We start from the raw sequence: 24,071 nt of genomic DNA, 5'->3' as shown, positions 1-24,071 counted from the left end.
CAAGTACAAAAGACGAATAGAAGGAGAAATAAAGGAAGCCAAGGTAAATGGTGAGACGTAGCTGTCTTGGATGGAAATAAGAGACAGAAGAAGGGATTACTGCATCTCTAGTGAAAGATAAAGAAGCAAGGGAGAAAAATCCCACCAGAAAGAATTAAGATGCCCAAGACACAGGGCTAGAACATAAAAAGAAAGAGCGCCCTTTGTCCACGTCAAGGAAAAAAACACTCCCTGGCAGGCAAAAGTAAAATACAACAAGCTTGCTTTCTGCCCCCAAATTTAAAGAATCAACTTTTAATTTTATTAAGACATGAATCTGAAAACAACAATAAGAGCTATTAAATTAAAATCCTAGATTAAATTCTAACCCAGACAAATGCAATTTTTTCCATTTTTAATAGTCAATCTCAAATCACAGATCATTTCAAATTCTTTATGAAGTTGCTTCCACACAATAGACAAAATCTGAATGTAAACTAGATTAAATGTGGAAACAAAGTACATGCAAGTTGAGAAAAATCATTTAAATAATTAGTCCCACCCCCACACAAATATGTGTGTGTGGGTATATATTAAGTTGGTGCGAAAGACTGCAAACTTTTGCACCAACCTATGTAAATTCAGCAGTTTAACATATTCAAATAATTAACATTATGACCTTGTCTAATGTTTTGACTTGACCTGTGCAACAACTTTAGCCATTCACATGAGGAAATATACCACAAAGCTCTGTCAACTGTCATCCTGGTAAGGTAGCCAATGTCTAAAAACGAACCCAATCATTCATCCCTAAATATTCATTCACCTTAAACAACGAATTGCACAAATTGAAGAGCAATGCATACCCCATTAACTAAGCAACTCCTGGCTATCTTTCATTTTCAATCTGAGCTACAATCAACACCACGCATGCTCTCCACGGCTGATATAGCACAACTCAAAGGGAAATAAAATCCATTTCACCACATTTAACAAATGCTAAGGAACACTTAAAATCTGCCTAATTTGCAATAAGGAAACTTTTGGAATTGCCTAAATGAACCTGGCAGGTCAAAATTCATGGCCACATTTACCATGTAATAATTCTACACTCTCCCACACTATTACTATTTATTACTATTTCTTCCATGTTCTACAGCAGAGGATTCTCAACCAAAAAGGATTCTCCCCTGCCTCCCTAGGGGACATGTGGGAACATCTGAAAACACTTCTGATTGTGTGCTACTCTTTACAGTCAGAAAGAACAAAAGGACAGTTAAAAATTACATCACCATATTTTATTCTTTCCCCATTCTCTCTGTACCCAGTTTCTTCCTCTTCCCTCTTAAAGTTTAATTTCCAAAGGTAACGTTCCTTGGTACTCTCACTGCTGAGGTCCAATCACATGTATTCTGGCTTGACTAAAATCTTCAATTCCTTGTTACTGAAAATTCAGTTCTTAGGGGGTTTAGTCCTTTCACCAAACCATTTGTGGGCAGCTAAGTGTGGTGGCACACATTTATAATCCTACCACTTTGCGAGGCCAAGGTGCGAAGATCGCTTAAGGCCAAGAGTTCAAGGCCAGCCTGGGCAGTATAGTGAGACTCCATCTCTACAAAAAAGAAAAAATCAGCCAGGTGTGGTGGCACACACTTGTAGCCTTAGCTACTCAGGAGGCTGAAGTGGAAGACTCATTTGAGCCCAGGAGTTCAAGGCTTTAGTGGCCTATGACTGGGCCAAAGGATACTGCACTCCAGCCTGGGCAACAGAGTAAAAACCCTATATGTAAGTGAAAACAAAAAATAAACATTTGTGGGTGACAATTCTATTATTCCCAAATTCATGGAAAGAAAACCATCCCACATGCCCATATATCATCACTCTCTTAAATACTACACAAAATTCATGTCCGTAAATGTAAATGCCATTGTTTCTAGTAAACATTTTCATTTATGGTGACTTGAAAACATATTGTTGTCACATTAAACTAAATGGCATTTTATCCCCAAGGAATTCTTTCATCCACAAATTCTTCTTTTCCAATAAATAAAGAAGCAAGGAAAATAGTTGTCATCTAAATTGACAGAGCTTTTCCTTCTACTACTTCATAGCAGGTGTGTGACTCCTCATGTGGAACTCATCTTTGCGGTCTGAGATTTCCCTCCCAACACACCCCCGAACAGCAGCACAGCCCTCATCAAGCTTCGGGGAAATCATTATGATAGCCAACTCAGGAGAGTCAACCTTTATCCGCCCTCACACCCCTCTCCCCTGTGCAAACAGACCCTCCGACACACACCCATTTTCCTCTTTCCCTCACTTTCTAATGGGATGTGTAAGTGCACAGTGGAGAAGTTTCCCATTCTGTTCAGAGGGGACTATTAAATTACCTGAGAAGTCCTGCAGCAAAGCAACCTGCATTACTATCCTTACTACAATCTTTCCCAATCTTCCACGGTCACAGAAGCCTCCTGCCACAAAAAGCCAATGAACAGCCTCCTCAATGAATGTTCCAGGCACAGATTGTCAGAAAATGCTCTCTGAGCAACCACCTGCACGTAGCTACTTGCCGGGGACTTTCTACACAGACTCAATACTGAGGCTGGCAAAGAAGGACTCCAACAGTTCTGTACTGATGACATTCTTTTTTTTTTTTTTTCTTTTTTTTTTTTTTTGAGACACAGTCTCACTCTGTCACCAGGCTGGAGTGCCGTAGCGTGATCTTGTCTCAAGGCAACCTCCGCCTCCCAGGTTCAAGCAATTCTCCTGCCTCAGCCTCCCGAGTAGCTGGGACTACAGGTGCGCACCACTACGCTCAGCTAATTTTTGTATTTTATAGTAGAGACGGGGTTTCACCATGTTGGCCAGAATGGTCTCGATCTCTTGACCTCATCATCCGCCCGCCTCAGCCTCCCAAAGTGCTGGGATTACAGGCTTGAGCCACCACGCCCGGCCTGATGACATTCTTTTTGTGCAGAGAAACTCTACTCCCAGAGGCTAACACAGAGAAACCAGTAAAATTATGTAAGTCTCTAGGTAGCTAACAGTTAAATGGCTATAAAAGTCTCTCAATGTCTGAAATTAATGCCTGCAGTAAATGCCCCTACCAAAAAAAAGACATACATCATACCTGTGGGTTACAGAGATATAAATTCATGATTAGTTGTGATAAATGGTGAGTCTAGCGGCTTTTTGATGAATAACTCTCTGTCTCAATCAGATTTGAAGACCATAAACATGGATTCTAGTAACTGCATTTATGACTAGTATTTTACAGACAAAAAGCTAAAATCAATTAATATATCTCTAATTATTATATTTCCCGTCTTCCTAGTCCATAAATCTATGCTGTCCTGTAGTGAGAACTCAAAATTAAATAACAACTTTTTTTTTTTTTTGAGACAGGGTCTTGCTTTTGTCACCCAGGCTGGAGTGCACCCGTGTGATGACAGTTCACTGTAGCCTCAATCTCCCAGGCTGAAGCAATCCTCCTGTGAAAGCCTCCAAAGTAGCTGACACTACAAGGGTGTACCACACCCAGCTAATCTTTTTTCCTTTGGTAGAAACGGGGTCCCACTATATTGCTTAGACTGGTCTTGAACTCCAAGGCTCAAGCTATCCCCCCACCAGGGCTCCCCAAAGTGCTGAGATTACAGGCATGAGCCACTATGCCCAGCCAAATATAAACTATTCATCTTAACTTCATTTAAAGCATTCTACAGACCACCAAGTGTCCTGGAACACTAAAAATATATGTATTTTCTACCTTTTATATTATAGCTTTACCTAATTTATTAAAATAACTTAAAACATCTAAATGCCAACCAATTAATGTGAAAGAATACTTTAAACACATTTAATATCCTGTAAAACATATTCTGCGAAGGGCAGAGCTCAGCTGAGGTTACCTCTAGACAAATTATTTAAGTCATAATGTATACGTTTTGGAGCTGTCAAATGAGGAAAATTAGAAAAAAGGTATAAAACTAGAAAAAAAGAAACTAGAAGAAAATCATCATGTATAATAAGCAAAAAGAAAATAAGATTAAAAGAACATGATATGCTAGTCTTACCATAAAAAATTACTTAGTTTAAAAGAAATGGAGTTTGGTAATTCTTCTACTTTCTAAGTAACATGTTTTAATATTCAATGGCTAGGTTGAACGCGATGGCTCATGCCTGTAACCCCAGCACTTTGGCAGGCTGAGGTGTGCAGATCATTTGAGGTCAGGAGTTTGAGACCACCAGCCTGGCCAACATGGTAAATATCTGTCTCTACTAAAAACACAAAAAAATTAGCTGGATGTGGTAGCAAATGCCTATAATCCCAGCTACCACAGAGGCTGAGACAGAAGAATCACTTAAACCCGAGAGACAGAGGTTGCAGTGACTAGAGATCATGACACTGCACTCCAGACTGGGTGACAAGGTGAGACTCTGTCTCAAACCAAAAACACAAAACAAAACAAAACAAAATCAATGGCTGTTTTATTAATTTACTCATTAAGAAACATAATAATGGTGTTAAATAATACATGTGTGATAGCAACAAATTTTCCTTTTTATACTGACAGTTGAAATCCCCAAATCTAATCCTTTAATATATAGATGGAAATCTGGAAAATGTGATTATCAATCAGAGATGTTAGAATCAAAATCTAAGAAAGAAAACTTAAAAGAAAAAATATCTCCAAAAATAAAGTCTCTTGTCAACAGCTCTGACTGAAGAAACTCTTTTGGAATTACTCTGGGATGTGAGAAAGAACCCAGGGTAGAAAAAGAGATGCTAAAATAATGCCAACATTTCTTTGGGGAGGAAAGTGGTTCTCACATGACCTTCTCCAATTTCAGCTCCAAACTGTAGGAATGGAGGAAGCTGGAGTAACATTCACAGCTCACAATTTAAACAGATATGTCAATACTTTTGGTAAGATATTATCATTCCAATTTAAAGAAAAAGTATTTCTGAGCCACCCTGATGTATAAATAATCTTACACGTTTTCAAACTCCTTGCAGACCTATAAGAGGAATATTGAGATGAATATATTAGACGTTGATATGTTGAACCTACAACATCAGTGGCCACTGATGATAAAAATTGGCTTTCAATAGAGAAAAGAGAAAAGGAGCCTTTGAGCTCCCTGGGGGCGGTGACCACATGAATCTATCTTTATATTCAAATATCTACAAGAGGGTTTGGGAAGAAGTGAGTACAAACAGCCATCTGCTCTGTGGAAAATTCAGGCCACCATAACACGTGTAGATAAATATACATGCGTTACACCCCACCACAAGGTACCTTTCGCTTAATTTATACAAAAAAGTGAGAAACCTATTCTGGAAGAAATCTGTGGCCATTATAACAACATTTATGTAACGCTTATCAAATATTAAGGTGCTGACACTGGACAAAAAGCTGGATCATGGGAGACTGTCAATCAATTCACAGCTCTGGTTTCCTTTCCACTTCCTTTGTGAAAAGGGATCATTTAAGAAACTGCTATTCCCTGCCATCCCTGAAGTGACATATCAAGGTTCCCAACTGGGTAACTGTCAGTTTTCTCAGGGCGCTGTCATGGCTTGGCCAGCTGATCCTTTAGGGTCCTTCATGGTTAGCAGTACCAAGATGAATATTATTTCCTAACAGCCTCTTAGATCAAAGAGTTGACACATGGCATAGTCACAAGAGACCTCAAAAATAAAACAATAATAATAAAAGCAATCTCACCACCTCTTTACTGCAGCACAGTCAACATTCATCACCTCCATGTGACATTACGAGGTGGGCTTTTCACCATAACCAGAAGTATGATTCATTCCTTTATGATTTCATGCATAACTTTCTGAAATGGTCAACTCACCACGCTTTCCATTTCTACTCTTTAATCTCCAAAGAGGATTGAACACCATGACACTCACTTGATTCTCTAATACCTTAGCTACTGTGCACAACACAGCTTGCTGTGTTTGTGCCACGGAGTACTCATTCAACTAAGGACTGGCTTAGAACCTCACAGTGGCATGGACACCAACTGTGTAAAAATGATGAATTCTGGTGAGCCTTCATCAGGTTAGGGTTCGTCAATCTTGGCACTATTGGCATTTTGGGCCAGATAATTCTTTATTGTGGGGGCTGTTCTGTACATTGTAGGAAGTTCAAGAGCATATTGGGCCTCTACCCGCTAAATGCCAGTGGGCCACCCAACCATTCCCAATTATGACAACCAAAAACTGTCTCCAGACTGTGTCAAATACTGCCCAAAAAGTAAATAGTCCCCAGTTGAAAACTACTACTCTAGAACAATGGAAAATTTATCCTAAGCAATACAGGGCCAGAAGGTTCTAGAACGAGGCCTAATTAAAATCTGCAGAGTAGTTTTAGGTATAACGCTGAACATTTCCGAGTGCTACTCTCTACCCTGCTTCCCTCTACCTGTAATGCTTACCTCACACATCCACAAGGTTCCGTCCCTCTATGTTCAGATCTCTGCTCAAGTATCACCTTATCAGGGAGGTCTTCCCAGGCTAAAATAACCCCTCCTTCCCCTACATCCCTCTCTAGGCACCGCTTCCCTTCACACTTTATTTCACAGAACGATGTGATGAGATTACATGTTACTTTATATATGCTGCACAGAAAATTTTATATGTTGTTCTCTGTTGTAGTCAGCTCTAATGTCAAAATGAGCTTTCCCTCTGGCCTGTGCCTGATAAACACTCTTTCACTGAATGACTCGATGAATGAAGACTGTTATGAGGATGCCCTGACAACTCCTCACCCCTACAGTCCACTCACTGTAAGTCCCTAATTTATTTCTCCAAAGATTCAGAACCTTGGTAAAAATGAAGCTCAGAAAATAGACCCTAGGTCAACTTCTCAAGACCTCCAAAAGGAAAAGGAGGGAGGTCTACCTGAAGCTTGTAAATTGGGGCATTATGTGAGCTTTTCAGAAAGGTCTTAGACCCACATCTTCAGTAGTCGATAACGTGTTATTGAGGAACCATGAGGTTCCTCTTATCCCCGGCACGCCACTTCCTACCAGGATAGAAATGTTCGCTATCTGTGCAGTACAAAAGTGTAGTCACTAGCTATGTGTGGCTCCTGGCAACTTGAAATCTGGCTAGAGTGACTGAGAAACTGAATCTTAAATTTTATTTCATTTTAATTAAATTTAAAAAGCAACATATAACTAGTAGCTACAGAAGTGGACTGGGAAGCTAGGAATAGCATAAAGGACTCCAAATTCAGGGAGCTTTATTATTTTATTTGCAATGATGTCAGGCTTTTGAAATCAAATTTTCACTTCAAAAGGAAACACAATTTCTTTCCTATAACATTTTCCTTTATGAAGTGCCATGGGGTTCCTTAGCCTTTAAAACCTGAAAATGGGCCAGGCCCCGTGGCTCACGCCTGTAATCCCAGAACTTTGAAAGGCTGACGTGGGCAGATCACCTGAGGTCTGGAGTTCAAGAGCAGCCTGGCCAACATGGTGAAAACCCGTCTTTACTAAAAAAAAAAAAAAAAAAAAAAATTAGCTCAGCATGGTGGCAGGTGCCTGTAATCCCAGCTACTTGGAAGGCTGAGGCAAATGAAGCGCTTGAAACTGGGAGGTGGAGGTTGCAGTGAGCCAAGATTGCGCCACTCTACTCCAGCCTGGGCAACAGAGCAAGACTTCATCTCAAAAAAACAACAACAAAAAAAAAGAAAAAGATGACAAGAGTAGCAGCCACACAGGCTATATTTTCCAAGACCCATTCCCTCTGCTAATTCTGGAGTGGTCCTCATCAGTCTAAGGCAGCGGTGCTGCTATTCCTGTGGCCAGTAATGGGTTTAAGCATGCACACATGAGCCAAGTCCGGCCAACAAAATACAAAGTTGATTCACCAGGGGTGGGATGCTTTGAAGAACATGTTATATGCTCTGCAACAGAGACCTAAGAAAGGGACACTTTCCCTTTCTCTGCTGAACTTTGTACTCAGTATTTGACATCTAGAATTCTGCAAGCCATGTTAAGACCACAAGGAAAGTGAATCTAAGGACCACGCCTATCCACTAAGGATGGCAACATCTAAACAACATGGGGTACCCCTTAAAGATGGCAGAGTACAAAGATGCTGCCGAGAGGTGTCCTGTCTCTAGGTGTGCTATGTACGACAATAAACTCCCTAACACTTAGGCCAAGAGAGTAAGGGAGTCTTTTCCAGAGGCTAAAACAGATCCAAAAACAAATCCTTATACTCAATCATACTCCCAGAAATGCCTTCCATAGAAATTTAAGAGAAAAATCCCAATAATATTGCTAGCTATGGTGTACTTATATGACAAGGGGAAGCAAATGTTAACTAGTTCTTTCTGGCGCAGCAGGTAGGCATCCCAATTGGCCTTGAGTGCTGAAACTTCCTTTTCACACCCTAGTAGATGGTGAGAGAAAAGATAACTCATTAGGAGGTGGTGTAAGAATATAAAAGCCACAGGACCATCAAAAAGTGTCAAAATCACTCCCCAAGAGGAGTGTGTGGACCATGTACTTAACAACAGTGAGAAGAAAATACCTTCCATTATCACAGAGAGCCCCAGAAGCAGAAACACACTAAAAACGCCTTTGCCCATCTCTGCAGATGCTAGTCATACAGCCAAGAAGAGCTTCATATTTCATGTTTCCGCTAAAATCTCTCAATGACCAGTCAATACCCAGTGTACTAATGGCATGCACACCCTGCTAAAAGGAAGAACACCATCCTGACACCTGGAACTAGGGGGAAGGGTGGAACAGAGAAACACAGTTTCCAGGAGGAAAAGTGGCCAACAATAATTGGGGCAGAGCTACTAAATGACGCCTCTGAGAGCAGCAAAATTTCATGCAGCTTTAAGAGGAAGCTTGTTTTTCTCGCCCAGAAAAAGGGCTTCAACCTAGGAGAATGTGGATCAACAAAAACAGGAAATCTGGATTAAGTGGCTTCTTCCCATGTCCAAGAAAACGCTCAAGATCAACTCAAGAAATGGATTGCAGAAATCAAAACTATAGTGAGATACCATGTCATGCCAGTCAAAATGACATATTTTTTTTTTTAGATGGACTGTCGCTCTGTTGCTCGGGCTGGAGTGCAATGGCGCGATCTTGGCTCACTGCAACCTCCGCCTCCCAGGTTCAAGCGATTCTCCTGCCTCAGCTTCCTGAGATTCTAGGATTATAGGAGTCCGCCACCACATCTGGCTAATTTTTTTCTTTTTTTTTTTTAAGTAGTGATGGGGTTTCACCATGCTGGCCAGGCTGGTTTTGAACTCCTGACCTCAAGTAATCTGCCCACCTCAGCCTCCCAAAGACCTGGGATTACACACATGAGCAACCATGCCTGGCCAGAATGATGATTATTAAAAACTCGAGAAACAATGGATGCCGGAGAGGCTGTGGAGAAACAGAAACACTTTTACACCGTTGGTGGGAGTGGAAATTAGTTCAATCATTGTGGAAGACAGTGTGGGGTGATTCCTCAAAGACCTAGAACCAGAAATACCATTTGACCCAGCAATTCGATTACTAGGCATACACCCAAAGGATTAGAAATCATTCTGTTATAAAGTTAAATGCATGCCTATGTTCACTGCAGCACTATTCACAATAGCAAAGACATGGAATCAACCTAAATGTCCATCAATGAGAGACTAGATAAAGTAAATGTGGTACATATACACCATGGAATACTATGCAGCCATACAAAGGAATGAGATCCATCATTCGCATCCTTTGCAGGAACATGAATGAAGCTGGAAGCCATTATCCTCAGCAAACTAATGCAGGAACAGAAAACCAAACACTGCATGTTCTCACTTATAAGTGGGAGCTGAACAAGAAGAACACACGGACACAGGGAAAAGAACAATACACACTGGGGTCTGGGGAGCAGGAAGAAGTTCGGGTGAGCATCAGGAAAACTAGCTAATGGGTGCTGGGCTTAATACCTAGGTGATAGGTTGACAGGTGCAGCAAATTCCCAGGCACACATTTACCTATGTAACAAACCTGCACATCCTGTACATGTACCCCTGAACTTAAAATAAAATTTAAAAAAACAAATGAATGGGTTGCAGAGCATAATATAAATTCCAAAAAACCTACCATGTCAGGCCTATCGCTCTGAAATTCCTTCCATCATGATAAGCAGAAATGATACTTAAATCATTTAACAAATCAGAGATAATAACCAATCACGAGGATGGTTGAGAATGGGTGTAGAGGTCTAAGGAAGGATTTTTACAAGGTCCCAAAATAAGAGGAGTTTCCAGGGCAGCAAGAAACGGGGAACAGAGGGGGACTGGGAAAGTATGTATTTAAGGATTTTAAACAATCTATATGGCTGTATCAGAACCAGCACTTACAATGAGCCACAATTTTTGAACTATTTTCCTTCATTTAAAAGCTAATTCTAGGAAATTTTATACCTTTTGTCATTTTTCAAATTACAGATATAGTTTGATTATAAGGCACAAAACAAGAGGCTTTTCAATCCTGCCAAAGCAGTGATATCACCTACAGCAAAAGACGTATTCTGTCATATTGGAAACCCAGCTGTACTACTGCTTAGAAAAAATTTTTCTTTAAACTGGCCCACTTTTTATAAAATCTCAAATATAATTTAATAGCAAATGTAACACATCAAAATAGAAAACTAGCATGGCCTGCCAGACATGAAGGGTACCAGGATATAATGAAATCCATGAGATCAAATTCTAAGATACTCTCCCAGCGGACTGAGGCCAGTCCTATCTCTTATTGACAAAAAGAGACATGAGCAAGTGACAGAGAGCTGTTAAAGACCTATTAGTACAAAATTTACCTTCTCCTTGATTTAAAAAAAAAAAAAAAAACCTCAAGAAGAAATGACTTTATTATGTTAGAGACAAAAATTTGTATCACAGTAGAGTCATAGAGTCATTTTTCATATGACATAAAATCCTAATGACTACCAAACTCAAAGAACATATTATTAGTATTCCTATTATGATTATTTTTTGAGACAGGGTCTCACTTTGTCTCCCAGGCTGGAGTGCAGTGGTGTGATCGGAGTTCACTGCAGCCTTGCCCAGGCTCAAGCGATCCTCCCACATCAGCCTTCCGAGTAGCTGGGACTTACAGGCATGAGCTACCATGACCAGCTAATTTTAAAATTTTTTTTTGTAGAGACAGGGCCTCACTATGTTGTCCAGGCTGGTCTCGACTCCCGGGCTCAAGTGATCCTCCCACCTCAGGCTCCCAACATGCTGAAATTACAGGTGTGAGTCACCACACCCAGTGGAAAACATTATTATATGCTATAGCAACATGAATGAAAAGTGAGAATTCCTAACGTTATTAGACAGCATTTCTCAAGAACACAAAATTCTATGTTATATACATACCACTGATACGTTTTTAACCTACACAAGGTCTCAGTTATGTAACAGAAAATGGGCCTTGGCCAGGTGTGATGGCTCATAATCCCAACACTTTGGGAGGCTGAGGCAGGCGGATAACGTGATCAGGAGTTCCAGACCAGCCTGACCAACATGGTAAAACTCCATCTCTATTAAAAATATAAAAATTAGCTGGGTGTGGTGATGGGTGCCTGTAATCCCAGCTACTCTGGAGGCTGAGGCAGGAGAATCACTTAAACCCAGAAGGTGGAAGGTGCAGTGAGCCGAGATCGCGCCACCGCACTCCAGCCTGGGCAACGAGAGTGAAACTCTATCTCAGGAAAACAAAAAAAAAAATGGGCCTTAAAGTAAATGAAACATAGGACAGGTAAGTTTTAATAGCAAGAAAAACTACCAAGAAGATAACCACCCTTCATGCAGTTGATCTCAAATAGGGTCATAGGCAATTACCCGCTAAGAGACAGAAGTGATGGTCATTCAAAGATTAGCCAACAAACCACTGAAACTAACAACACCACTTTACACTCAAGAACATGCCAGGTAGAATGGCCACGACAAGATCATGTAAGACATAAAATTTGCACAGCTACAAGATTATACTTAAGCCTGTGACTGAGTTACTTTCTTCACTTAAATAAACAGCGGGAAAATTCAGTCTTTAAGTATAAATTAGACATGTATTCCACTACATATTGGCAAATCTAAAAGTTCACAATCCAGTGAAACGGGTCCTCCTTATTTTCTTCTTTCTGCGACCACGACCACCCCGCCAAGAGAAGGCACACATAAGGAAGGAGGGTTCAGTTCGACTTGATAATTACAACATGAAGCCAAGGGTGGTAGCTCACGCCTATTATAATCCCAGCAATTTGGGAGGCTAAGATCGGTGGATCGATTGAGGTCAGGGGTTGGAGACCAACCTGGCCAACATATTGAAACCCAGTCTATACTAAAATACACAAAAATTAGCCAGACATGGTGACACATGCCTGTAGTCCCAGCCACTCCGGAGGCTGAGGCAAGAGAATTGTTTGAACCCAGAAGGCGGAGGCTGCAGTGAACCTAGACTGCGCCCCTTCACTCTAAACCTGGGCAACAGAGTGAAATGCTATCTCAAAAAATAATAATAGTAAAAATAAAATAAGATAATTTCAACATGGGAAATTTCAGCCAATAAAGTATTATAAAGCATGATATACACCAACAATATGTTACTCGCCAAATGAAATTCTACATGAGTAACTTCACAATCTCCAGAGGGAAAGATAGAAAGTTCCCCTGTTTTCTATCATCAGAAGGTGGGTTTTAGCTGGCTTGGTGACTCATGCCTGTAATCCCAGCACTTTGAGAGGCTAAATCCGGAGTATTGCCTGACCCCAGGAGTTTGAGATTGGTCTGGCCAACATGGCAAAACCCCATCTCTACAAAAATTAGCCAGGTGTGGTGGCGCATGCATCGGGTCCCAGGCACTTCAGCCTGGGTCAAAGAGTGAGACCCTGTTTCAAAAAAAAAAAAAAAAAAGAAAAGAAAAAGAACGAAAGAAAACAAAGTGGGTGGGCTTTATGAATCAAATCAGATATAATCAAAGAGTATATTTTGTTAGGTTAGAAAAAAAGACCAGCAGCCCTTAGGCAAATCACTGTGCTCCAATTATAATTCCATTAGGTGTATTTCTCCTTTGAACCTTTAAATTAATCACGTCCTTCCACCCATGCACACATCCCTCTCCCCCAAGAAGCCAGTTTCAAAGGAGAGAATATCATCCTTTCAAATTTATAACCAGGAAAAAAGATGTTTGACTTTAATCCATCACAGATATGAAAAATATATATTTATATACAACTCTCTGTATGCCTTGTGTTGACGCAATAAATTTATAAATTAATGAATATTAGGATTTATGTTATGTCAAAGTAAATATTGACCTTATCTTTGGCTGGGTCAATATTTACTGCTTTGCTCAATAAATCTTGATGTTCATTTTCAAACTAAGTCAATATCAGTTCATTAATTTCTGCATGGTTCATATCAGCATTTTATAAAATTTGAAACGCCAGTGAAAATGTTTCACCTAAAAAATTTAGATACAGCCAATTAAAGAGACAAAAACGTTTTTGCTTTCCTTCTGGCTTCCCTTTTAGGTTTTTCTTCTCTTTCTCTCCCCCTCAAAATTGTTACAAAGAAAATTGCCTGGATTTGATATAATTTAGCCATCTATTCTAAAATGAAAAAGTCACCTAATATTAAAATATTACGGAAATGTAAGTATTAAAAGGCAGTATCTCTCATTTGTCAATGATAACCACAATTAAATGTTGGGTATAGTCTCTGGATTCTTCAGCTTTATTCATTAATGAGACCGTATTACCCATATTATTTTACATAATAAATCTTGTAGTTCAACCTCCTGCGTTTTGGTGGATGTTCAGGTAAGCATTTCCTTGTAAAGATGTATTATAATTAATTACCCAAGTCCCTATTTTGGTCAGTTAGGCTGTCAAACACAATGCTACTTTGGAGACATGCACACGTGTTTCAGAAAGACAAATTCCGAGAAGCAGAAGTGCTGGATGAAAGATTAACAATATTTAATACTTTCACAGCTATTGCTACAGAACCCTCCAAAAAGGCTCCATCACCCCACTACCTTCAGAGTCACTTTCAAACCCAAACTCTCAGCATTCCATTTACCCATGTATTAAATGACCCATCATAGCAACGATTGAAATTGTTACCACTGATAATGCATCACTTGATATCAACACAGCACTGAACGATATTTCACCTTACTGCTAGACTTTTCCAAGGGCCACAAGGCCCCTGGGGAACGTATTCATGTCCTCTTATGATATATTAATACATTAGCATCTATTAGCTTTACAAACACTTGTGAAACCACCTCCAGAGAGAAAATGTCAAGAAACTTTAGAACTCAGGTGGCAAGGATCAGAGTTTTTAAAAATAAGAAAAGAACTCTAGAGAGAACAATTTCTTTCAAACAGTGGAGAGAAACTCACCAAACTAGGCCAAGTATTGAAAAATTCTCAAGGTGCCTTAAGCATATGGCAACACATTTTTCTCTTTTGTACATAAAGTTCTGATTAGTGTGTGACCATATGTGTTTTTTCTTACACCATCTATTCTTGTAACCACACATCAACTATAAAAGAAAAAGAGTACCTGTGGAAAGAAACAGTTGATTCTACAATTTGTTCCCTACCTTGAGTCCCTCCTACCCAAAAACATTTAGGTAGAAACAGGGAAATACAATGATTAATTACAGACAAAGGTTCTGTTCAAAGAGCATGAACTCTGAAGGGCATAAGAAATGCAGACAAAACACTATACTACATTTTAATAGGTTCTAGTCCAAATTCTTTATCTTTTCAACCAACTTACCACTGCTCATTTACTCATTTCAAATTAAATGCAACACTGTCTTCAATCATCTTGTGGGTAGTCCTACAAAATTCATTTTGTCTTCTCCTCCTTATACAAATGATAATGAACTCCCATGAGTTGTTTTCTCTCTCAAATCCCCAGTCATACAACCTCATCATTTTTCATCCTGCCCTCTTTCTCCCGCTGCCCAGTCCTTACCCCTACAACCATTGTTCTTAAACATAAAACCAACTGTAGTCCGATTCCAGGTGAAGCTCTTTAATTACTCCCTATCACCCTTAGACAGAAGTTCTGTGTTACTAGTAGAATATCGTAAGGCCCTCCATAATCTAACTCCGGTCCTCTCCATTTTGCCTTTAACTTTCTCCATCCCCCTTCAAGCTCCAGAGCTTCTGAGCTGCTTCTAGTTCTCTAGACACTGTGGGAGTCCTCCATGTTCAAGGCCTGTGTGTGTCCTGGCAAACACCTGCCCATCTTTGAAGGTGGGAATCTGGCAAAGGCATTTCTATGAGCAGCTTCTCTAGCCATTCCCATTTAGAACACCATCAGGCACACAGTAGGCAATTAATAAGTGCGGTAAACAAGTAAGTACTTCTACTTTAAAACTGTTAGTAGATTGATAGGGATATATAGAAAAGATATAAATTAACTGTAAAAATAAATAAATAAAGGGAAGACTGAGGAATTTAGGCCGAAATAGATCGGGCTAAGCACCAAAGCAGAGACAGCCTCCAAGCTCAGACAAAGACTCTGGCTGATTCCTCCGCAGTGGTTTGGTTCCACAGCAGCAGAAGGTCTCTATTAGGGCCAGGTGCAATGGCTCATGCCTGTAATTCCAGTACTTTGGGAGGCTGAATCAGACAGATCACTTGAGCTCAGGAGTTCAAGACCAGCCTGGCTAACATGGCAAAACCCCATCTCTACTAAAAATACAAAAATTAGCCAGGCATGGTGGCAGATGCCTGTAATCCCAGTTACTCAGGAGGCGGAGGCAGGAGAATCGCTTAAATCCGGGAGAAGGAGGTTGCAGTGAGCTGAGATCTGGGTGACAGGGCAAGACTCTGTCTTAAAAAAAAAAAAAAAAAAAAAAGTCTCTGTCAGGAAGAGAATGTCTATAAGGAAACGATTCCCTTAAGAGATTTTGGAGGAGGCTTCAGGAGAGGGGCGAATAACATGACAATATTAACATTTAACTTTGAGGCCTACGGTGCCTTCCATTCTTCTAATGACAAAAGCTGACTTCTGCAGGCACATGTATTTTGCTTTATCCGGTATAGACATTCTTAATAATAGGCATGAAAATGTAATTTTAGGAATTTAATTATATCTTAAGTTCACCGGGGGAGCTTGTTATTTAAAGGGTGCAAGAGTGAAATCTTTTGCAAACCCCCCGCTAATTTATCCACATTTCACGGCAGGACTCCCCTTAGTAAATTCCCAAGGACAGACTCTGGTTTGAGTTAATTTATCTGTCTATGCAATTGTCCACTTGAGAAAACATGCACCCAATCTGCACAAAACAAGATACACTGGCAGACTGCAGGAGAAACAGGGAATTATAAGCAATAATCCTTGTCCTCAAGGATTCTACATATAGCTGGGGAAATGAAACACACGCCTACACACACACATGCATGTTATAAAACAAGATATTTCTATGAATAGTGTAGTGAGGTGCCATATAATTAAGAGCCAAATAGGTAATACCTACTCTACTCCAGGGTAGAAGCCAGAAAGTACATTCTACAGGTGCCAATATATATTACCTTTAATCATCAAAGCCATCCTGCCAGGTACACACACTTTTATCTCCATTTTACAGCTGAGCAAGTCGTCAAATCCCAAGATAGTCGGTAAAGACCATGGATGGCCCCTGGCCATGGCACGAATGCCTCTTAAAACAATCCTGCTTCACCTTAGCCATCCCAACGCCACACATGTCTTTTGGGGAACTTTGGTCACTGCCTATTTCAATTTTGGATTCCTCTAACAATGAGAGATGGTCCCCTTGTACTGATTCTTAGAAGCTATTTCTACACAGAGGGAACATGAGATAAGACATTATTAAAAATGTGAAAAACAAACAGAATTAAGTTGAAAAATAAAAAGGCAGAGGAAGGGAAGAAACTACCACCCATTTTTCTACAGTCTTTGAGGGGCAAGAGAGAAAACAGCTTTATAAAAATGGCTCTGGCCGGGTATGGTGGCTTACGCCTGTAATCTCAGCACTTTGGGAGACCGAGGCTGGCAGATCACCTAAATTCTGGAGTTCAAAGACCAGCCTGGCCAAGATGGTGAAACCCTGTCTGTACTAAAAATACACAAATTAGCTGGCAGTGGTGATGCACACCTATAATCCCAGCTGCTTGAGAGACTGAGGCGTGAGAATTGCTCGAACTCAGGAGGCAGAGGGTTGCAGTGAGACAAGATGGCACTACTGCAAGATGGCACCACTGCAAAATGGCGCCACTGCTCTCCAGCCTGGGCGACAGAGCAAGACCCTGTTACCAAAAGGAAAAAAAAAAGGCCTCAAATTTCGGCTCGAACTTACTCTAGATTTATTTTCCTTTCCTGCATTGATGACATAGCTAGCATGTGATACTCTGTGCAATAATTTTAGAAGTTCTGGGCAAACTCCAGAATTCATGAGCTACCATCACCTCAAGAAACATGGAAATATACTTTAGTTGACTAAAATTAATAGAAAAGAAATTGTTTTATTATTTCCATTGAGATGCTATTAAACTGTGGCATTTTTTCCTGTATTTCTACATGAAACATATAACTCATTCCTGTTTTTGCCTATTATGTTGGTACAAGGAAAAAAGAAATCCAAAGATATAAAGCAATCAAATTACATTGCTATTATTATGTCAACAATAATATCTTACATTTATGTTCCATTTCATACCTTCTATGAGGTTTTCATGTTAAACTCAGATATTATGACCCTCTTTTTTTACTAGCAGATGAAACTAAGACCCAGAGAGACAACCCATCTTCCAATGACCACAAGAGAACTCTAATACACATCTCCAGGTTCCTCAATCAATAGTTCTCCATGCTAAAATTACAGGTATTCATTCACAAAGGCATGGTTTGATAGGCCTATATAGGTAAAGCTTAACATTTCAAATATAAATAGGGTGTCTGTATTTTCCAAGGTGACGCAGTGAAATGGAAATAAAGTAGGGTAGTTTTAAAGTGACAAGTAAAAAGTTATACTTATAATAATGAACTACTATTGTGACAATATCCTAAAAACATGCTCATGACATCATTCTAAAAGCAAGCTATCCACAGCTGGAAAGCTCATGCCTCTCCTTAGTGACCAGAAGGGAATGCCATGAGAATAACAGGGTCAGCATTGTTTACCAGACCCACTCACACAATAGCAAGCTTAGGAGCGGACACAGTCACCCCAGAACATCCCACACCCACTCATCTCCCTGATCCACTTCCTGCAGCACTGCTCTCTAAACTCATCTTTGGCCAGTAGCAGTAGCTCACACCTGTAATCCCAGCAATTTGGAAGGCCGAGGTGGACGGATCACCTGAGGTCAGGAGTTCGAGACCAGCCTGGCCAACATGGTGAAACCCCGTCTCTCCTAAAAATACAAAAATTAGCTGGGCGTGGTGGCGCATGCCTGTAGTCCCAGCTACTCGGGAGGCTGAGATGACAGAATCACTTGAACCCTGGAGGCAGAGGTTGCAGTAAGCTGAGATGGCACCGCTGCATTCAATCCTGCGAGACAGAGCAAGACCTTGTCTCAAAAACAACCAACAACGACAACAAAATAAACTCATCTTTGGCCCTCCCAAGTCCTTTCCAAAAGCACGATCACAGAAAAATTAAAATGCTGTCTAGAAGACATGCCGAAGATATTCCAGCTTAAGGGAAATGCAAGGCAAAAAAAAAAAAAAAAAAAAAAATCCAAATTTCTGAAACAGTTCTGTATGTAAGTCAGACTGACCTCTGCTAAAAACCCAGACTATGTTACTGTAAGCACAAGTTGACAAACATTTTTTTTTTTTTTTTAGCCTCGAGACCGAGTCTTGCTCTGTTCACCCAGGCTGGAGTGCAGCGGCACAATCTCAGCTCATTGCAAACTCCACTTCCCGGGTTCAACCAATTCTCCTGCCTCAGCCTCCCAAGTAGCTAAGATTACAGGCACCTACCACCACACCTGGCTAATTTTTGTATTTTTAGTAGAGACGGGGTTTCGCCATGTTGGTCAGGCTGGTCTCGAACTCCTGCCCTCATGATCCACCAACCTTGGCCTCCCAAATAGCTGGGATTATAGGCATGAGCCACCATGTCTAGCCCGCAAACTTTTTCTATAAGAGGCCAGATGGCTATATTCTAGGCTTTTCACTATTACTAGATATTCAATATTCAATTTTACTATATATTCAATATTACTAGAATAGTAATATTCTAGGTCTCTGTCACAACCACTCGGTTCTGCAACTGCAGCACAAAAGCAGGCACAGATAATAAGCAACGTGATGGGTGTGCTTGTGTTCCAATAGAATTTATTTTATAAAACACAGCTGCAGTTTGTAGTTTGCCAACCTCTGTCTTGAGGATAGTCTGCTTAACTCTCATTCCCAAATCCCAAATAGCCACCACTTGTGAATTATGGCTGAGAGAATCTAACTTATTCAGCTCTCAGAATTATCCAGTAATCACCCACTGTGAATTGCGACACCGCAAATTCCAAAAACAACCGTAATTGCAGCAAAAGTAATAATAACTGTCTCGAAAATAAGCAAGAAGTAATAACTACTTAGTTTATGCCAGAGACTACGTTAACGTTTTCACAAACATCATCTCAGTGAATTCTCCTAACAACCCTACGTGGGAAGTGCTGTTAATCGTTCCCATGTCACAGTTTTCCATCATCATCAGGATATTAACAAAACTTCACTTTGAACTATGGTTTGTCTACATGACTTCAAAATTCATACCCTCACACACTGCACCCCAAAAGCACCCCTGGCATTATTTTAGGAGGACATAAGACAAATCAGAGAATTCAAGGCCTGAGATTAAAATCTAGACTATTAAACCAGTTTTTCAGGAACTGCCTGCTTCATTTTGTCAATTTAGAAACATTTCCCTCATAAAAAATGAGACTTTTTTTTGGCAGTCCCACTTTTCAAGCAACAATTATATCTAGAGGACTATCCCTGCAGCTAACAGTCCCGCATCTCATTGGCTGTGGTTTTAAGATGCTGGTCTGATGCACCTACAGTAACAGGCCTCAATTCTTCCTCCATCCTGGCTTGTCTTACACATTGGCCAAATGCTAAGGAATGCCTGTGATGAACTCCAAGACTTCTTGACATGAGAACCAATACTGCACCCCTTCAGTATGAGGCAACCACAGATACTGTCGAATTGTCAGGAAGAACTGCTGCAGGCGTAAGAACTGTATACCATCAGTTGATATCTGTCACATCCTATTCTTCTTTTACTCTTACTTTTTCCATTATGCCTAACAAATGACTCCATTCATTCTTCCAAATCAGTCCACACCCTTCCAAGCAATTCCTCAAATGACTCTCCTATCTGATTTCTAGGGAAAAAAAATTAACTAGAACAAGGGTTCACCAACTATACAATTTGTGGACCCTATCCAACCAGCCACCTGGTTTTGCACAGCCTGTAAAGCAAGAATAGTTTATATATCTTTTAATCAATGAAAAAAAAAATCAAAAAATGACACATGAAAATTATAAAATTCAAATTCCAGTATTCATAAATAAATTTTTATCAGAGCACAGCCAGTCTGTCCAGAACTGTCAGTGGGTATGTGTACACTACAAGGGCAGAGTTGCAACAAAGACGGTATGGTTTTTGATGTTGATTACCTGGATCTTTTCAGAAAAAAGTGTGCAAACTCTTGAACTCAAACTATCAGCCCTTCTGCTACTGGAGGCAGTACCCAAATTCAGATACAATGTATTCCAGAAAGACAAAATGAAGGCTTTTTAAGTCCACCAGAGTTAAAGACATCCACAATCACTCCATCACAAAGATGGCACCACTTATGGTCATCCTTAACTATGCCATGGGAAAAGTTTAAGGACTTTCATCTCTTTCCTGCCATTTGCAATCGGACATGCTAATGGATATAACTTCCAATTTCCTGACTAACAGCATTATTATTCTAAATTGATGAACTGTAAATAGCAGGCCACTTTGGGCCTCCTCCTGACTGATGTCAGAGCCACCGAGTACAAAATGATAAATTTTCTTTGCGTTTCTTGGCAAGATGCTATATATACGTCATTTTGGCTTTCATCTCCCAATTTCCTTCATTTATCAGAAATGGTGACAAAAAGCCTCTAATTAGACAATTCTAATCACAAGGTACCAGGTGTGATGGAAGACTTCAGAATCACTATCTGTTCACTGCAAAACAAAACAGATAGGCTATTCTCCCTACAGGGCAGGAGATTTATCAATAGACAAAAGGATGCAAAAAGCCAATAGATAAGGTGTAATTAAAGATCAGACCTATAAATTTTATACTGACATAAATTTAACAGAATTTACTGGGAGAAATTCAGGATTTAAACCCAAGCATCATTATGAAAAGAATACTTTCAGTTCTATATGCAACAACATTGCATAATACATAGATTTATTATAAGACTAATACTCTGTGTCTCCGAGCTCTTTCATACATGGAATTTGAATTATTCAGTGCCAAAGTAATTTCCAAAGTGGTCTATCTTACTCAATCATTCCTCCTTAATTAGCTTTAATACATTTTCCATATATTTGTGAGCATCAGAAAGCTCTTTTAGAAACAACAGTCCACCTCTCATATTTTGGAAGTTGTGGGAAGCCTAATCCAGAAAGGTCTGTATCTAGTTTTAGGTCTTCATTTTCGTCCCCTTAAAGTGTAAGAAAATTATTTCCAAAGTAATATTCAACATAGTTAGAACAATGCTATCTCCCTTCACTAGCTCAAAGGGTAAAAGTAAAAATAAAAATGAAAAGAACTGCAGATTACCATTGAGTAGACGGCTAAAATACATTTAAATAACAAGATGTGATTTAAAAATAAAGTTGCATTTCTTGGCTTAGAGCCTAATAGAGCATTCTGATATCTGATGTTCCTAATGTTGAGCCGACATTTAGCAGCTCAAGACTAGCCATATATTTTCTGCTCTCCGAAATCACAGCCGCTGAAAAGACAGAAAAGACTACGTCTTTCAGAAAATTACAAGTTTGGTACAATAACTCATTAACAGCAGAGTTCAGAAATAAATGCAAATTGAGGGGAAAACAGGTTGAGGAAACAGGTGGTAGAGATAAATTAAGGTACTTATAACCTTGAGGGAATACAGGCTCGAATATTTCAACTTTTAGTGAACTACGAAAGGTTTGAGCAAACAGAACTCAGGCATAAAAGTGATTGAAAGTGTGCTTTCAAGTGAGTTGAATGGGATGTTAACTGGCCCGTGTGATCTCCATCAGAACTGGACTTACCGGAGTAGGCCCAGTACGGGTCGCCTGAAGCCTTGCGCCTGCGGATCTGCACTGCACTGCCGTGTCTATTCTCGTGCAGGGCTCCAACGTAGCCTTCTGTCAGCGCTGCAAGAGAGGAGACCCTCAATGAGACAAAGGCAGCACCCCACTGGACATAGAAAGGGTGTGAAATGAATTGGGCGACTTCATAGAATCATCGTCCTTAGGGATGACTGACAAGAACCAACCTATTTTACAAAAATACAAAACTATAGGAAAGTCCAGACAAATTGGTAGTAGCAGTAATCATTGATGAGGAACCTTCACTTTGTGCCAAGAAATGTGGCCCACTAAGCACTTTACAGACATTATCTTATTAGATCTGTAAACACCACCAAGCAGTACAAACAGTGATCCCAGTAAGGGGCCCTTTTATGGATAAGCAAACTGAAGCTTCAACAACTGAAAGAACTTTAACTTGTCCAAGGTCATATACACAACTAACTCGCAGACTTCGGGTTCAACTGCATGTATAAGATTATGACCTATGTGTAAAGACCCTCTGACCCCATTTGACCTTTACAGAGCCAGGGTCATTCTATCTCTTTCACAGATGGAGGAACTAAGGATCAGAGACACAAAGTAACTGGTCCCAGATCACACAGTAGGTATGCAGTAGATGAGAAAGCCAGACTTAAGTATCCCTGCATCAAAGCCAGGGCTTCCGCCACCCAAACACAGCACAATCTGAAACCTAGGAGCCTTTGTGATTACTACCAGTCTTCCATATCCTTCCCGCCACCAGCAGTCACCTGTGGTGCCCGAATACACGAAACAAGAAAGCTTCCAAAGCCCACAATGCCCAGAAAAGAAACTATGATTAGTGATATCGATTTCAAATCTCAAAATGAGTTCAGCCCACCAAGCAAAAACAAAAACACTCCTCTCACCCGTTATGGAGAGCTTCCATTCGCCTGCGATAGCATTCACAGCCCTCTCCTCCCAGCTACCTCAGGGATGCGGATTTCTTTTGCTGGGAGCCCACACCTGAAAACACTGACGTGTAAGAAGACAAATATCACAGGTGCCCCAAATCCAAAGTGTAATGGATTATATGCAAACAATATACCCCAGCTGAATATGACAATATTTAAATGCACCAAAACAAAAGCAAGCGTGCTTTAAAAAAAAAAAAAAAATTAAGCCGTGTACATTGAATATACGGCTTCCCAAAACTTTCAGAAAAGCACAACACCTTCTGTATTCCAAACTAGCCAGTGGAATAATATCACCAAGACGGCATTAGCCTTTTTAACCATGTGACAGTCATCAAGAAAAATGAGAAACCTGTAAAGTACTTTATCTTTATACTTCAATTAAAAGGACTAGCAGCTGAGTGCAGTGGCTCACGCCTGTAATCCCAGCACTTTGGGAGGCCGAGGCGGGTGGATCACCTGAGGTCAGGAGTTCAAGGCCAGCCTGGCCAACATGGTGACACTCCATCTCTACCAAAAATACGAAAATTAGCCGGGCGTGGTGGTGGCTGCCTATAATCCCAGCTACTCGAGAGGCTGAGGTAAGAGAATCGTTTGAACCCAGGAGGCAGAGGTTGCAGTGAGCCGAGATCACTCCATTGCACTCCAGCCTAGGCAACAACAGTGAAACTCCATCTCAAAAAAAAAAAAAAAAGACTAGCATTAAAAGATGTAATGCGTGATGAAAGGCATTCCACAGACATGAGCCCTTTAGAGGGAAATGAGAATCCGATAAATTCTAAACACACAACTAAA

The 24,071-nt window shown here is 40.3% G+C and overlaps 1 protein-coding gene and 1 long non-coding RNA gene across 4 annotated transcripts in view; both read right to left on the bottom strand.

Annotated features, from left to right (window-relative positions):
* The window catches only part of PTPRG (protein tyrosine phosphatase receptor type G), a 764,493-nt gene that overhangs the window by 541,854 nt on the left and 198,568 nt on the right, over positions 1-24,071 (bottom strand). For all 3 annotated transcript variants that reach the window (XM_032289599.1, XM_032289601.1, XM_032289600.1), the window contains exon 2: positions 22,303-22,407. In XM_032289599.1, the coding sequence (XP_032145490.1) occupies positions 22,303-22,407 (105 nt within the window). The remainder of the gene's footprint in view (positions 1-22,302; positions 22,408-24,071) is intronic.
* On the bottom strand, positions 1,627-18,885 carry LOC116559189. Its single transcript, XR_004272368.1, has 3 exons — positions 18,865-18,885; positions 18,527-18,528; positions 1,627-2,681 (listed from the first exon to the last, which is right to left on the bottom strand). It is a non-coding gene; the product is annotated as an uncharacterized LOC116559189 (long non-coding RNA).

This window comes from Sapajus apella, unplaced genomic scaffold (assembly GCF_009761245.1).
Source record: "Sapajus apella isolate SASKATOON/1434 unplaced genomic scaffold, GSC_monkey_1.0 scaffold23, whole genome shotgun sequence".
Taxonomy (NCBI): domain Eukaryota; kingdom Metazoa; phylum Chordata; class Mammalia; order Primates; family Cebidae; genus Sapajus; species Sapajus apella.
The sequence above is the reverse complement of the archived record's forward strand: the minus strand, read 5'-3'. Positions and strand labels throughout refer to the sequence as shown.